Genomic DNA, 13,621 nt, shown 5'->3' on the forward strand with positions numbered 1-13,621 from the left:
TGACCTTGAGCAAGTCACTTCACTTCTCTCAGCCTCAGTTCCCTCATCTGAAAAATGGGGGTGAAGACTGCGAGCCCCAGGTGGGACAACCCCATTACCTTGTATCTATCCAGCGCTTAGAACAGTGCTTGGCACATAGTAAGCGCTTAACAAATGCCATAAATTATTATCAGCTGAGTGACATTTCAAGAAAATGATCCCAGCAGCAGCGTGGAGTACAAAGGCTGTAAGCTCCTTTTGTGCAGGGATCACCTCTACCGACTCTACCTTATTGTATTCTCCCAAGCGCTTAGTACAAGTGATCTCCAACAGAGTAAGCGCTCAACAAATACCGCTGATTGATTGAGGCAGGGAGACGAGCAAGGACAATCGGTCCACTTGCGATACGATGAGTACTCGAACCAGGGTTGTGACCGAATAGGTGGAAAGGGAGCGGATTTACAAGATGGCTTTGAAGAGGAGAGCAGAGTGAGCCCTGGATGACAACATGGCTGACGGCTTCATTCACAGGGAAGCTCCCGGTGTCAACGGACATGGGGAAGTAGGGATGGGGGAGGGCTTAGGAGACAAGATGAGAAGTTCATTGGATGACTCAAGTTGGGGGTAAATACATTTCCTAATTCTTCCATTCTATTATATCCAAATAGTGAATGAAAATACATCGTGTGGCCGAACTGATCGCAGAGGGAAACTGCACTAATGATGTGTTAACAGCAAAATAAATTCTGTTTTTCTAAATTTGAGTGCTATATCTTGAGAGACAGCCTCCAGACTGTAAGCTCATTGTGAGCAGGGAATGGGTCTATTACATTCAATCATACTTATTGAGTGCTTATTGTGTATACAGCACTATACTGAGCGCTTGGGAGAATATAATATCACAAGAGACACATTCCCTGGCCACAACAAGTTTACAGTCTAGAGGGGGAGGCAGACATTAATATTTACGTAAGTGTTGTGGGGCGGGGGGAGGGGGGACAAGGATAAAGGGAACAAGTCAGAATGACGCAGAAGGGAGTGGGAGATACTGTTCTCTCCCTAGTGCTCAGTACAGTGCTCTGCACAGAGTAAGTGCCCAATAAATACTACTGAGACCCTGAAAATAAGTACTTACGTGGGCATCTGAGATACTATATACTCCTTAGTTCTGCTGCAATAGCCTCGCCCTCAGTGTATCATACTGGACAGTAGTTTGTGTTTTTGCAACTTCACAGTATTTAATATACTGTAAGGCAAGGATGTAAAGTGTTCTTCTAGTGGTGATCATAAACTACAGAACTGTATCTAATAGCAGTAATTGTGCTATGTTGAGAACATACTAGGTGCTAAGCACTGGGAGAGATAGAATCAGATCACACAGGCCAAATTCTACCCACTAACCCCATAACAGTTCTTTAAGAACACAACCCTCACGATATGGGAGAGTTGGGTTTACCGAAATTTTGTTCCTTCGATCAGCCTGGAGGTGAAAAATACATAGGATAACACCAAAATTGATACTGTAATTGCCTAGGATAGTGTTTGTATGAGAAAAAATAATTTTGCAACTTAATTTTAGTAAAGTGGCTATGCTTCTAAACTCGGCATTGGTCCTAATTTGTTATGGCTGAAAAATAGTATTCTAATATACCAGGATATGAGGAATGAACATCTTTAGTATATACTGAGACCTCATCTACAAATATTAAGTACCCAATTTTTGATAGTCAAAATTTTGTCAGCTAAGAGACTTCACTATATCCAGCATCCAACTGATCCCCATACCCTTGTCTTGGGTACGGCACCGGTCTCTAAACCAGGGGCAAGTTATCTTGAGCCTCCTCCTACAGAGCGAGGGATTCAGGGAGAGAAAGTTCCTGAATCAGAAATAGGAACCAGGCATCCCAACTTTCCAATTTTTTTTCTGAATATGTGATGTCATGACATACAAAACAATTCCGCACCTCTGGTGTTCACAGTCAGTTCTGTTTACAGTCAGTTCCCAAATCCTATCCCTGTGCATGCGTTCTGGTCGGAGAGTGAGTACACCACAGAGCGGGACAAAAACCAATCTTTTCTGTGAAATTGCTTTTGACACTCTGGCACTTGCTGGGATGGTTTTCAGGCTGTGCCTGTGAGCCTGCACTCTGGTACTTTCTAATACTCAGAAAATGCTGGGATCTAAGGAACGTATACATCTGGCTACTCGGAACTAGAGGATGCAGGGGCAGGGGTGAGCTACTGCAAAATGCTGTCATGGTGGGTTAGGGGTTGGGGGAGACGGGAGATTAGGCTTGCCCCCACAACCGGCTGATCAGCAGCGTGTAACTCGGAAGACTGAACAGTTCTAATAGCTGCATTTTATAAATGGATTAGCCAAAATTGCTTCTGCTCCATCTCTCCTTATGCGCTTGTGCTCTCAACCCCAATACTCTTAATCTGTGGGTCCCCATGACTAATTCTCATCAGTGTATATTTGTCAAGTGCTTTGCACAGAATAGGCATTGCATACAATTACCACTCCTAATTTTTAAGTTGATAAATAGTACTTCATTCATGTCCTATTACATTCTCCTGGAAATGTACTGGCGACTGGATACAAGTAATTCTACTTCAAATATACAAAGGGAAAATAAAATGACAAAGATCTAAGATAAATTAAAATAATCCTTTTAGGCGTCCTCGAAATTTAAAAACTGACTATGGTTTTAGTTTCATCACTTAGAGACTAATGTGGCCTAGTAGAAAAGGCAGAGGGGCCTGGGAGTCAGAGGACCTGGGTTCTAATCCCAGCTCCGCCACTTGTCTGCTGCGTGACCTTGGGCAAATAGCAACAGTATTTATTAAGTGTTTATTATATGCAGACCATTGTTCTAAGAGCTAGGAAAGAATACCCAGGCGGGAATTAGACAAAGTCCCTGTCCTTGGATGGGCTCATAATCTAAAAAGTCACTTACCTTTTCTGTGCCTCAGTTTTCCCATCTGTAAAATAAGGATTCCAATACCCGTTCTCCTTTCTGCATTTAGTACAGTGCTTGGCACATGATACATATTTGTAAAAAAAACCACAATCATTCATTCAGAGGCTTGCTTTTTGTTGTTTTGGGTTGTTTGTTCAATTATAATTTTGCTCAATTCCAACTGGCTTTTAGCAAAAAGTGAAATAATTCCCCACCCCTTAGTGTGGTCAATTTGAGTGCCATACTCAATAACAGTTTATGAAGCAGGTGAGGAGGGGGGCACAGGTTTCTTTTTTTTAAAAAAAAAAATGGTATTTGTTAAGCGCTCATTGTGTGCCAAACACTGTACCAAGTCCTGGGCTAGACACAAGCCAATCAGGTTGGACACGATCCACAGCCAACATGGAGCTCGCAGCCTTAACCTGAGAAGCAGGAGCTTGCTGTGGTGGATAGAGCACAAGTCTGGGACTCAGAAGGTCATGGGTTCTAATCCCGGCTCTGCCACTTGTCTGCTGGGTGACCTTGGCAAGTCACTTCACTTCTCTCTGCCTCAGTTACCTCATCTGTAAAATGGGGATTGCGAGCAGGAGCCCCACGTGGGACAGAGACTGCGTCCAACCTGATTCGTCCGTACCCACCCCAGGGCTCAGTACAGTGCCTGGCACGCAGTATGCGCTTACTCGATACCACAGTAACTATTATTCCCCATTTTACAGATGAGGTAACTGACGCACAGAGACGTTCGGTGACTCGTCCGTGGTCACACGGAAGACAAGTGGAGCCAGGATTAGAACCCAGGTCCTTCAAGGCCTGCCGGGTCCAGGCTCTTTCCACTACGCCATGCTGCTTTTTTCTATTCTGTGACTGCACAAGCCACCTGATAGCCATCTCATATCGCATGCTGCAGGCTAAACTGGGACCGGGCAAAAACGTGAGCATCAGCAGCATCGTTTCCTAACAGAAAGGAGGCCTCTCTTTGTAGGCACACGGATACTACACGTATACCACCTTGGGTAATGACGGAGCCTCCCATCATAAATGATAAGCAAACCTCGGTCTATCGGCCCCACGGAGTAAATGCTCGATACCTGGCTCGATCCGGAGAATTTAAAAACAAGGATATACAGGCCCAGTTTAAGCTCCACCCACTCGGAGTAGGTTGGGTATACCATACACAGCTTCAAAACACTGGTGTTTCATCGTATGCCAGTAAATTTATTGAATTGGTCTCCTGATTTTTTAAAAAAGTTGCACAACGTAAACGGATCGAGTCATCCGAAACTAATCTTCTCTAAAAATCTGACACGAGGCAGCTGAATAACTGAGTTGACTGTTCACACACGTGGTCGTATCTAACAATGAAGAAGAACGTCAGGGTCTAAATCATAATATTGAAAGAGCAAAACAGTTTGTATCAACAAAGTCGTTTCCTCCCTAGTTAAGAATCCAATCAACGGTATTGTGCCTGGGAGAGCGATCCCTGCCCACGGAGAGCTTCCAGTCTACGGGAGGAGCTCACACCCACCTGAGGGCCAGATTCGTGCTTATTTTTTGGCTAAAACAAGTAGATCTCTCGGTTAAAACGCTTGTATTTTAACAGGGATCGACACCCTGAGACGACTAGTGTTTCCGATGCACTGGTGCCCCGTGTCATCTTACAAAGATTTGGGGATCAATCGAATTCAAAGTTGACGTTCCTTCGGCTTACTTGGCCTGCCACCATTTCCCGTACACTGGGATGGCAATGCAACACAAAAGGCTTTAAAGGACACTAAACTTGGCGATGTTGCACAAGCCAGTTTGGCCTCTCTAACCCATACCGTGTCTCGATTTTCCCCCCGCGGACCCCTCCGTACTTAGGCTCTCAGGCATGTTACTAGGAAAGAGTTGGTTACTGGGGCCCAGCTATGAAAATTGCAAAGCTTCGTCCGTACCAGAGCCGAGTCCCCAAAGGATGGGTGGAGAGCCCCTGCAAAAAAAAAAAAAAGGGGCGCCGCCGCCCCCCCCCCCCCACACACACACACACCCCGGACACAAAAGCGGTATGGAAAAATGGAATGGTCCGCAAGAGGCGGAGAATGGCCAAGGAGCAGAAATCTGGGACTGGATTCCGTCTCTCGCGCCTCCCGGGGGGATTTCGAACGCTTCTACGAATCCAAGCAGCTGCAAGAAAAGCATTTTAGGAGATCGCCTTCCTTCCCCCCGCCCCCCGCCCTCTCCTCGCCCCCTCCCCGCCGCCTTCCCTAACTTTGGTACCCGGTGAAGGCAAACTCGAAAGAGGTGGGCAACGTCGGCTCCGGATGGCTGGAGGGGCCCCCGGCCCGGGCTCCCACCTGGCGAGCAAACGTCCGGTAGCCCTCTCCGCTCCCATCTTGTCCCCCTCGCGTCTCCCGGGAATTCCGCCCGCCACCTCTACACTTTCCCCCTCCCCCACCGCGAGTCCAACCGCCTCTCGGTCCGGTCGGGCTGGGCGCCGATCGCTCGCCCATCTGGCTCCCGCCGGCCCCGTTTCCCTCCTCCCCGCCCATCCCCCAGCCCGGAACCTCTCCTCCGGTGGCCGCTCCGGTGGCCGGTCCCCCCGCCCCGGGGCGGCCCCAGTTCTTCCCTAACGGTCGGCGGCGAGGGCCTCTCCCCAACGTGGCCGGGAGAGTCCCGAGCCCACCCCGCGCGCGGGCTCCGCGTGCCACCCTTCCTTCCCTCCGGGCCCCCTCCCCCACCCCTTCCCCGCCGGCTCCTTCCAGCGCCTTCGGCCGTACCGTCTCCTCCGGGTCGATGTCGATCTTGAAGGTCTGTTGCTGGAGGGTCTTCAGAGTGATCTGCATGGTGGTGGCGGAGGTGGCGGCGGGAGCGCTGGTGCCGCTGGTAGTGGTAGTGCTGCCGCTGCTGCCGCCGGGCTCCAGTCTGCTCTGGGCTCTGACCACTGGGCGGGGTTTCTGGGCCTCTCCGGCCCCCGGGGCCGCTGGTGCTTCACGGGAGGTGGAGGTGGTTGGGATTTGTCACATTCACCCCGAGGGGCGGCCTCTCCGCCGGCCCGGATGCCGCTGTCGCCGCCGCCGCCGCCGCCGCTGCCTCGAACCGGTCGTCTCTCCCTCGGTAGGTTGGGCCGTGTGCTCGCGCGGACCGGGGCAGAGGCCACTGGTCCGCACAGACCGCGGGCGGGGTACGAAAGGGGGTGGGCGAATCCGCTAGTTCATCAGGGCCTGGTCGCCGCCATCATGACTCGCATCGACATCCTCCCGCCCCTCTCACCGAACCGGCCGGGGGAAAGGCGGGCGGGCGGGAGGGAAGGGAAGGGGGAGGGGGCGGGGCGGAGGCGGGCGCGGACTGCGCAGGCGCGGGCGAGGGTGGGGCCCGCGGACGGGCGGCGGGGGGGGGGGGGGGGAGAAGGAAGAGGCACCCGCGCTCATGCGCAAATCGTTCACTCCGTGGAGCCGGGCCTCTCCTGGGACCGTCGGTCCCCGGGCGCGGGCAGCGGGCCGCCCGCCCGTTTCGAGAGAGTCGGCCTTTGGCCGCAGCGATCGAAACGAGGAAGGGATTTGGGGGGCACCCGGCCCACACCACTTGGAACCGTGGGGGGGGGGGAGATCGAGGGCCGGGGCGGGGGGGGGTTGCTTGAGCCACGCTGGGAGCGGGCCCTCTCTTAATGATACCAGAGGACTCTCTGTGCACATAGCTGCGTTTCCTCAGAAATCCATACCGTTTTACCCGCGGAAGCCCTCCCAGGGCCTGCAGGAGTTCAAGAGCTTGCTCGGTGGCTCTCGGGTTCCGGCGGGGCTGTGTTCCCCTGCCCGGCGATCCCCGCTGGGGAGCTTCCTAGCAACGCGTTGGAAAGCTTTTAGCTGTCTCATCCGATCGATCTGCCCCTTCTCTCCTTCCCAAGCAGACCAGTCAGAGTCACGAGATCTCTGGTCGAGGCGGCCCCCCCACCTCCACCACCTATCTTCTTCCATTTGCTTTGCCTCCTCGCCTTCCCGAACTCCCCGTTTCCGGTAGGCATCTCTGAAGACCTAGAACCGACCAGATCTTCGTGTGATCTGAGTCTCAAGTGGAGCTTTGAGAGTGGCCGAAAAGAAAGAGAAGCCACACTTACTCCTTTCGGCCTTAAATAACAGGCCAAGCTGCTGGGTTACCATATGTAAGTGACCCACTCTGTCTGATCTCAAGTGACGATATAGCCCATTAAGTAAAATCCTCAATCCAAATCCAGTAAGAGAGAGTCCAAGCGTATTGAGGGCAGAGGCTACGTCTTCTACTTTTATCCTGCACTTCCAAGTGCCTGGTATAGGGCTTCGCTCCCAACGTTTCTAAACTTAATGCCCCGTTTCATTTTTACAACGGCAGCCTCATCTGTGACCCTGAGAATGATAACGGTGGTATTTGTTAAAGTGTTTACTGTGTGCCGAACACTCTTCTAAGCGCTGGAGTAGATACAAGGAAATCAGGTTGTCCCACATGGGGCTCAGTTTTAATCCCCGTTTTACAGGTGAGGTAACTGAGGCACAGGGAAGTTAAGCGACTTGCCCAAGGTCACACAGCAGACAAGCGGTGGGGGTGGGATTAGAACCCATGTCCCCTGACTCCCAAGCCCGGGCTCTTTCAACTAAGCCAACACTAGCTCTGAGAGTGCAGGTGGCGGGGCGAGGGGCTCGTATGAGCGGGATGGAAGACGGAGAAGCAATTTTTTTTAAGTTGGTATGGTGAAGGGGGTAAAATAGGGGAAGTTTAAAGGGAGCAGAAGCAGAGTGGAAGAGATGGGGGGTGGTGGGGAGGCGTTGATCACCAGGCACAGTCATGAGTTGGGGTTGACACAGTCTGACAAATCCATTTTACTTCTCATAAAAAAAAGTAGACTATACTACACTGTCAGATCCACAATAAATACATTAACGTGGCCACATTACTCATCTACAGTTGTTTGAATGCACAGTTCTGGGTAATTCTGGTAAAAACAGGGTATCCAACCTTAGTTCAGGATCCAATCCCCCATTTATAATATTGTTTCTGGGAAAAAATTAGATCCGACATAACACTTCAACTTGATGCAGTTTTGAGGAACCGATCGTTTGTGAATCCAAGGACTGCCTGTATTGAACTACTGACAAATTACTTAAAAAATACTGCTTCCTGTCTTTACTATCTGTTACTCTGTCTAAATGAGGACAGACTACTGAAATCCTAGTTGTTGATTTAGATACAGTAGAGCTAAATCAGTACGGTGGAGCAGCCCTAAACCTGTATCCAGTCATTTGCATTTATCCTCCTACTTGGAATTGTTAGTAAGAGCAACCCAGGCAGTTAAAAGTCAAAGACAACCAAAATGTGAATATAGTCCTAAACGTTTATGAACAAATCACAAACAATCTCTTTATACTCTGAAATATTTCACTTTCAAGAAAGAAGCGATGATTTAGTATTTTCTGGCCAATACGGGGAAGATGCATTCATTCATTCATTCAATCATATTTAATGAGTGCTTACTATAATAATAATAATAATGTTGGTATTTGTTAAGCACTTACTATGTGCAGATCACTGTTCTAAGCGCAGGGGTAGATACAGAGTAATCAGGTTGTCCCACGTGAGGCTCACAGTCTTAATCCCCATTTTACAGATGAGGGAACTGAGGCACAGAGAAGTGAAGTGACTTGCTCACAGTCACAGCTGACAGGTGGCAGAGCCTGGATTCGAACCCATGACGTCTGACTCCCAAGCCCGTGCTCGTTCCACGCTGCTTCTCTGTGCAAAGCACCGTACTAAGCATTTGGAATGTACAATTCAGCAACAGAGACAATCCCTGCTCAAGAAGGGGCTCAAAGTCTAAACGGGGGAGGAAAAAAAAATAGGGTGAGAAAAAAAAATTGTGCTTATAAAGTTCTTGGGAAAATTCAGAGTAGTATATGAACCTAAAATTTCAGTACCATAAATGCCCATTACTTATTAGCATGGCAACTTTCAAAAAAGAAACTGCTGCGTGTGCCTAATGAGGAAGCAGGTAAAGTAGCACTTTTTGCAGCAAAGTCACAAAATCTCCCTGAGTGATATTACTATGATTGGGTGTGATTTATTTAACAAATACCGAGTCTTGTGAATAGTGGAAAAAGAACTGATAAAAAACAATCTGACGGTGCAAGTTAATCTAATAAAAATTTTTCCCCCAAATCAGTTATATATTCGAGCTATGGGTTGCACCTCATTTTAAAAAGGAGCTTGAGCTACTTTTGAAATCAGCATCTTTTCTCCCTCTTACCATTCCCTTCTCCCCTAACCTTCAACCAGACTACTCCTGTTGCTAAATCCCCTGGATTAGCTATCTGAGAGGGTGGGCAGGAAATGTAGAGTAGGAGACCCAGAGCAGAGCCCAAGAGCGGTGGAAGAGGAGCTGGTAGAAGAGGCGGCTGGGAAGGAGGAAAATGCCATATCAGGAAAACAAAGGTCTGGAAGTGTTTCCAGTGTAAAATAAGAAGACTTAAGTATTAACTACACCCTTTATAATATTCATCGTCATTGACACCATACAAGCAACACAGCTTCCCTGGATGGGATGTGTCAGGAGAATAAATGACCAAGGGGAAACTCAAGCAACCGCTCTTTGGAAAACTGGAAAGGGGCACAAGTAATCAATCAATTAGTGGTATCTACTGAGTGCTTGCTGGGTGTGCAAAGCTCTGAACTAAGCACTTGGGAGAGTACAGTACAACAGAGTTGGAAGACACATTCCCTGCCCACCAGGTGCAAGCCAGAAGGGCAGAAAGAAACAACTGAAAGACATGGTGAACACTGTTTCGAATAATGCGATACAGCAGTAAACCCTTAAGAAACCACTGCAGCAGGCAGAACAGTCTGGTGGGAGATAGAGAGGTTACTCTCCCAGAACGGATGCTTCGCAAAGATCGGGATACGAAGAAGCACACTCAAGAGCAGGGACAGGCTCTATATGGGGCAAACACATTGACTCAGCAAAGAGCTATCTTTACGTGCAAACAACGGGGAAGGGAGTGTTGATCACATAATGTTCTTTACGGCCACCGTAGCATCCTCCTCCTCAAATAGAAAGGACGAAAATGATGGGCTGTTGATGGCGAATACCCAGATTTAACAAGGAGGTCTCAATTGCAAACAGCTTTTATAAGCAGTTGTATGAATAATAATAATAATGTTGGTATTTGTTAAGCGCTTACTATGTGCCGAGCACTGTTCTAAGCGCTGGGGTAGACATAGGGGAATCAGGTTGTCCCACATGGGGCTCACAGTCTTAATCCCCATTTTACAGATGAGGGAACTGAGGCACAGAGAAGTTAAGTGACTTGCCCACAGTCACACAGCCGACAAGTGGCAGAGCTGGGATTCGAACTCATGAGCCCTGACTCCAAAGCCCGTGCTCTTTCCACTGAGCCACGCTGCTTCTCCTCGGGGCCTCCGGGTAGTGTTGCCCAAGAATACCCTGAGAGATTGCTGATACCATTCTAGTGTCTTTTAGAGTTAGCCCCCTCGTAGTATGAGGAAGAGGAGTCATTATGGTAGTTATTGAGTCCCTATTGATGGCAGTGCACTGTACGAAGCTTTTGAGAAGATATGACACAGAAGCATGAGACATGTTCCCTGCCCACCAGGAGCTTACACTCTAATGGGGGAGATAGAAAGCGTTTACAAACTGTGAAATCAGAATAAGTTGAATGTTTGATCAAACATATGCACTTGCCCACATACACAAAAATACCGAGGAAGGCTATAATCCTATTCGTGAGGGCTAAAGTCGGCTGTTGGGTTGATAAAATTCAAGATGTGGATAATTAGTCGGGAAAAGCTTGTTGGAGGAATTGGGATCTTAGAAGGGATATGGAGGTTGGGGTGACATCTGATGGGGAAGGAATAATGCTGCCACTTGTTAAGCACTTGCTAGGTGTGAACCACTGTCCTAAGCGCTGCGGTCGATTCAAGATATTTAGGTTGGACTCACTCCCTTTCCCTATTAGGCTACCAATCTAAGGAAGATGGAAGAAGGTGTGGGCTGTGGGGACAACATGAGCTCTAGACTGCAAACTCATTGTGGGCAGGGAATGTGTCTGTTATATTGTTGTGTGGTACTCTCCCGAGTGCTTAGTACAGTGCTCTGCACATGGTAAGTGCTCAATAAATACAACTGACTGGTTGGAGGTAGGCAGGAAGAAAACAGGGTACAGGTGAGATGGGCTTGGGAAGAGCTGAGAGTACAAATTTGGAAAGAGTGGATGAGGAGAGCCCACACAGAGAGATAGTGGAAGGATGGAGAGAACTGGTGGAAAGTCTTGAAGCCAATAATCAGGACTTTCTGCTTGAGGTGGAGGGAGATGGGCAACCAGTTGACCAAAGAGAAGACACGTGCTGAGCGATGTTTCAGGAAGATGATCCGAGCAGCACTGTGGAGAAGGGACTGAAGTGGGGAAAGAGTGGGAGGCCAATGTTCACCTAACTAGTCCTGCACCCTTTGGGACTGGTAGCTACTTTGGAGAGGGAGTGTCTAATGACTAGGCCCATCCCTCCTGTAACAAGCGTCCTCTGAACTAGCTGGATTCCCACCCACATAACTACGTGGTGATCACTTAGTATTTGCTTGCTATAGAGCAGAGGTCTGCAACCTATAGTTCAGGAGCCATATCTGAATCTTCTTAAAACCTAATATGGCTCTCCAAATGGAGAGGGAGAGACAAGGCATTTTAAACTGTTAGATTCCAAATCAAATCAGCTCTACTGATAAGTTTAAACTGTAAGATTGGCTTTAATTTTGATTGACTCTTCTGCATAAAAAGAATGCCAACCCCTGGTAGAGAGGCTTTCAAATAGCAACAGTAACTGAGTAAAACAGAGGTTTGTCAGATCCTGGAATAAACACAGACTACCTTTAGTCTGGAATTTATCTCAGCTTTAACATGGGGTTACCAGTCTCCCCCAAATACTGCTATACTTTGTAGTTTTCCCTGCTATCCACAGATTCCTCCTTAGCTCCACTGTTTGGTAACTTCTTTCCATTCTGGAATCAGAGCAGGGTCTCTCTCTCTCTCTCTCTCTTTCCTCTTACAACCTGGATCCCCATGGTGAAAAACACTCATACTTCCTTGTTCTGGGTTCTAATAAAGCCTCTAGCTCCCACTTCTGTGCCCAGTTCCTCACTTGTAATAAGAATAATAATGGTGGTATTTGTTAAATGCTTATTATGTGCTAAGCACCATAGTAGATACAAATAATCAGGTCCCACATGGGGGTTACTGTCTAAATAGATGGGAAAACAGGTATTGAGTCCCCATTTTGCAGATGAGGGAACTGAGGCACAGAGAAGTAAAGTGACTTACCCAATGTTACACAGCATGTAAGTGGTAGAGTTGGAATTAGAACCCAGGACTTCTGATTTCCAGAGTATTTCTGCTTATATGTACTAAGTTTGATGTCCGAGAGGCATTTTCTATAAGAGGTCCAAGTCTCAAGGATTAGCATTTCTCTTTGCTCATTAAAACCTAAATGTTCAGTTATCTGTTGAGTGAGGCACTGGTTCAATACTGTAGAAGAAGCACCTAATTTATAGTCTTGGTCAATAGCTACATATCTTGCCATGTTTTTGTGCATGCATTTGAAAAGTAGTGAAGCTCTAAATAATGACAGTAATAAAGGCAGCTAGATGAGTCAAGGACAGTCAGTGATTCTTAGAGATAAAGAACCAACATAGATCGCCCAGGTTTTAGAAGCAGTTGAGGTTTTGTTTAAGCCCTGGGTAGGGGTCTTTACTTTGTTCTGAATTTAGTTTACAATCTTCAAGAGGGAAATTCTGACCTTTAAACAACCTGAACCATTTTACTTCATTACATGTGGCTCTAGAGCAGGGTAAATTAAAGGATGATGGAAAAACCTGTTCTGCATACTATCGGCACAGAAGATGTAAACTGCCGCCCAACAGGTTCCACAGGAAATTGCCCTACACCCTCATCTGACTCAACTGGTTTCCCACTTATTGGGAACACCAATTCATTCCAGGAGGCCCTCACCCAGAATCTTACCCTTATGCCCTGATGAGTCGATTCAGTTCTGCTTGTAAAAGCCTTTTCTTTCTTAAATGTCTGAGGGATAACACCCTACAGGGCCATCTTGAGATGGTAAGGCTGGGTAGAGGATTGCCTCATGGTGCCACACACTGGGCGTGGCCATGAGGGATCTTCCAAAGATGGTGGCTGCCCTGGACCTTCCAAAGATGGCTTTGCCATCGACCTTCTCAAAGATAGAAGCCACAGGGCTTCTCTCAAAGATGGTGTTGGAATGGAAGTGATTCATTAGCAGGGTGTAAATGGGGGTTGTCGGGGACTCTAAGTCAAGGGGTAGCCATAGGGGTGGGAGGGGCAGTGGAGAAATGCTCTTCTGCAAAATGTTGCATTTGACTTCATCGTGTTAGGTTACGTGTGCACATAGCGTGACATGATGGCACCGTCCTGAATGTGGAAGAGCAGCCAATTTTGACCTGGATCCCTGAAGCCACCCTGGACCCTCTTTTACTAGAAGCACTAAGCTTGGCTTCATTGACACTGTCCGCTCTTGGTTCTCCTCCCATCTCTGGCCGCTCCTTCTCAGTCTTTTTCATAGGCTCCTCTTCTGCCTTCCACCCCCTAACTGTGGGGGTCCCTCAAGGCTCAGTTCTGGGTCTCCTTCTATTTTCCATCAAC

At 48.1% G+C, this 13,621-nt stretch overlaps 1 protein-coding gene across 1 annotated transcript in view; it reads right to left on the reverse strand.

The window, feature by feature from the left end:
- The window catches only part of RAD23B (RAD23 homolog B, nucleotide excision repair protein), a 64,118-nt gene extending 57,913 nt beyond the window's left edge, over positions 1-6,205 (reverse strand). Inside the window, exon 1 of the mRNA XM_029055010.2 lies at positions 5,696-6,205. Within this exon, the coding sequence (XP_028910843.1) occupies positions 5,696-5,761 (66 nt within the window). The 5' untranslated portion in view covers positions 5,762-6,205. The remainder of the gene's footprint in view (positions 1-5,695) is intronic.
- Positions 6,206-13,621: the final 7,416 nt, after the last annotated feature.

The sequence above is a fragment of the Ornithorhynchus anatinus genome, chromosome X5, assembly GCF_004115215.2.
Source record: "Ornithorhynchus anatinus isolate Pmale09 chromosome X5, mOrnAna1.pri.v4, whole genome shotgun sequence".
NCBI classification, from domain to species: Eukaryota; Metazoa; Chordata; class Mammalia; order Monotremata; family Ornithorhynchidae; genus Ornithorhynchus; species Ornithorhynchus anatinus.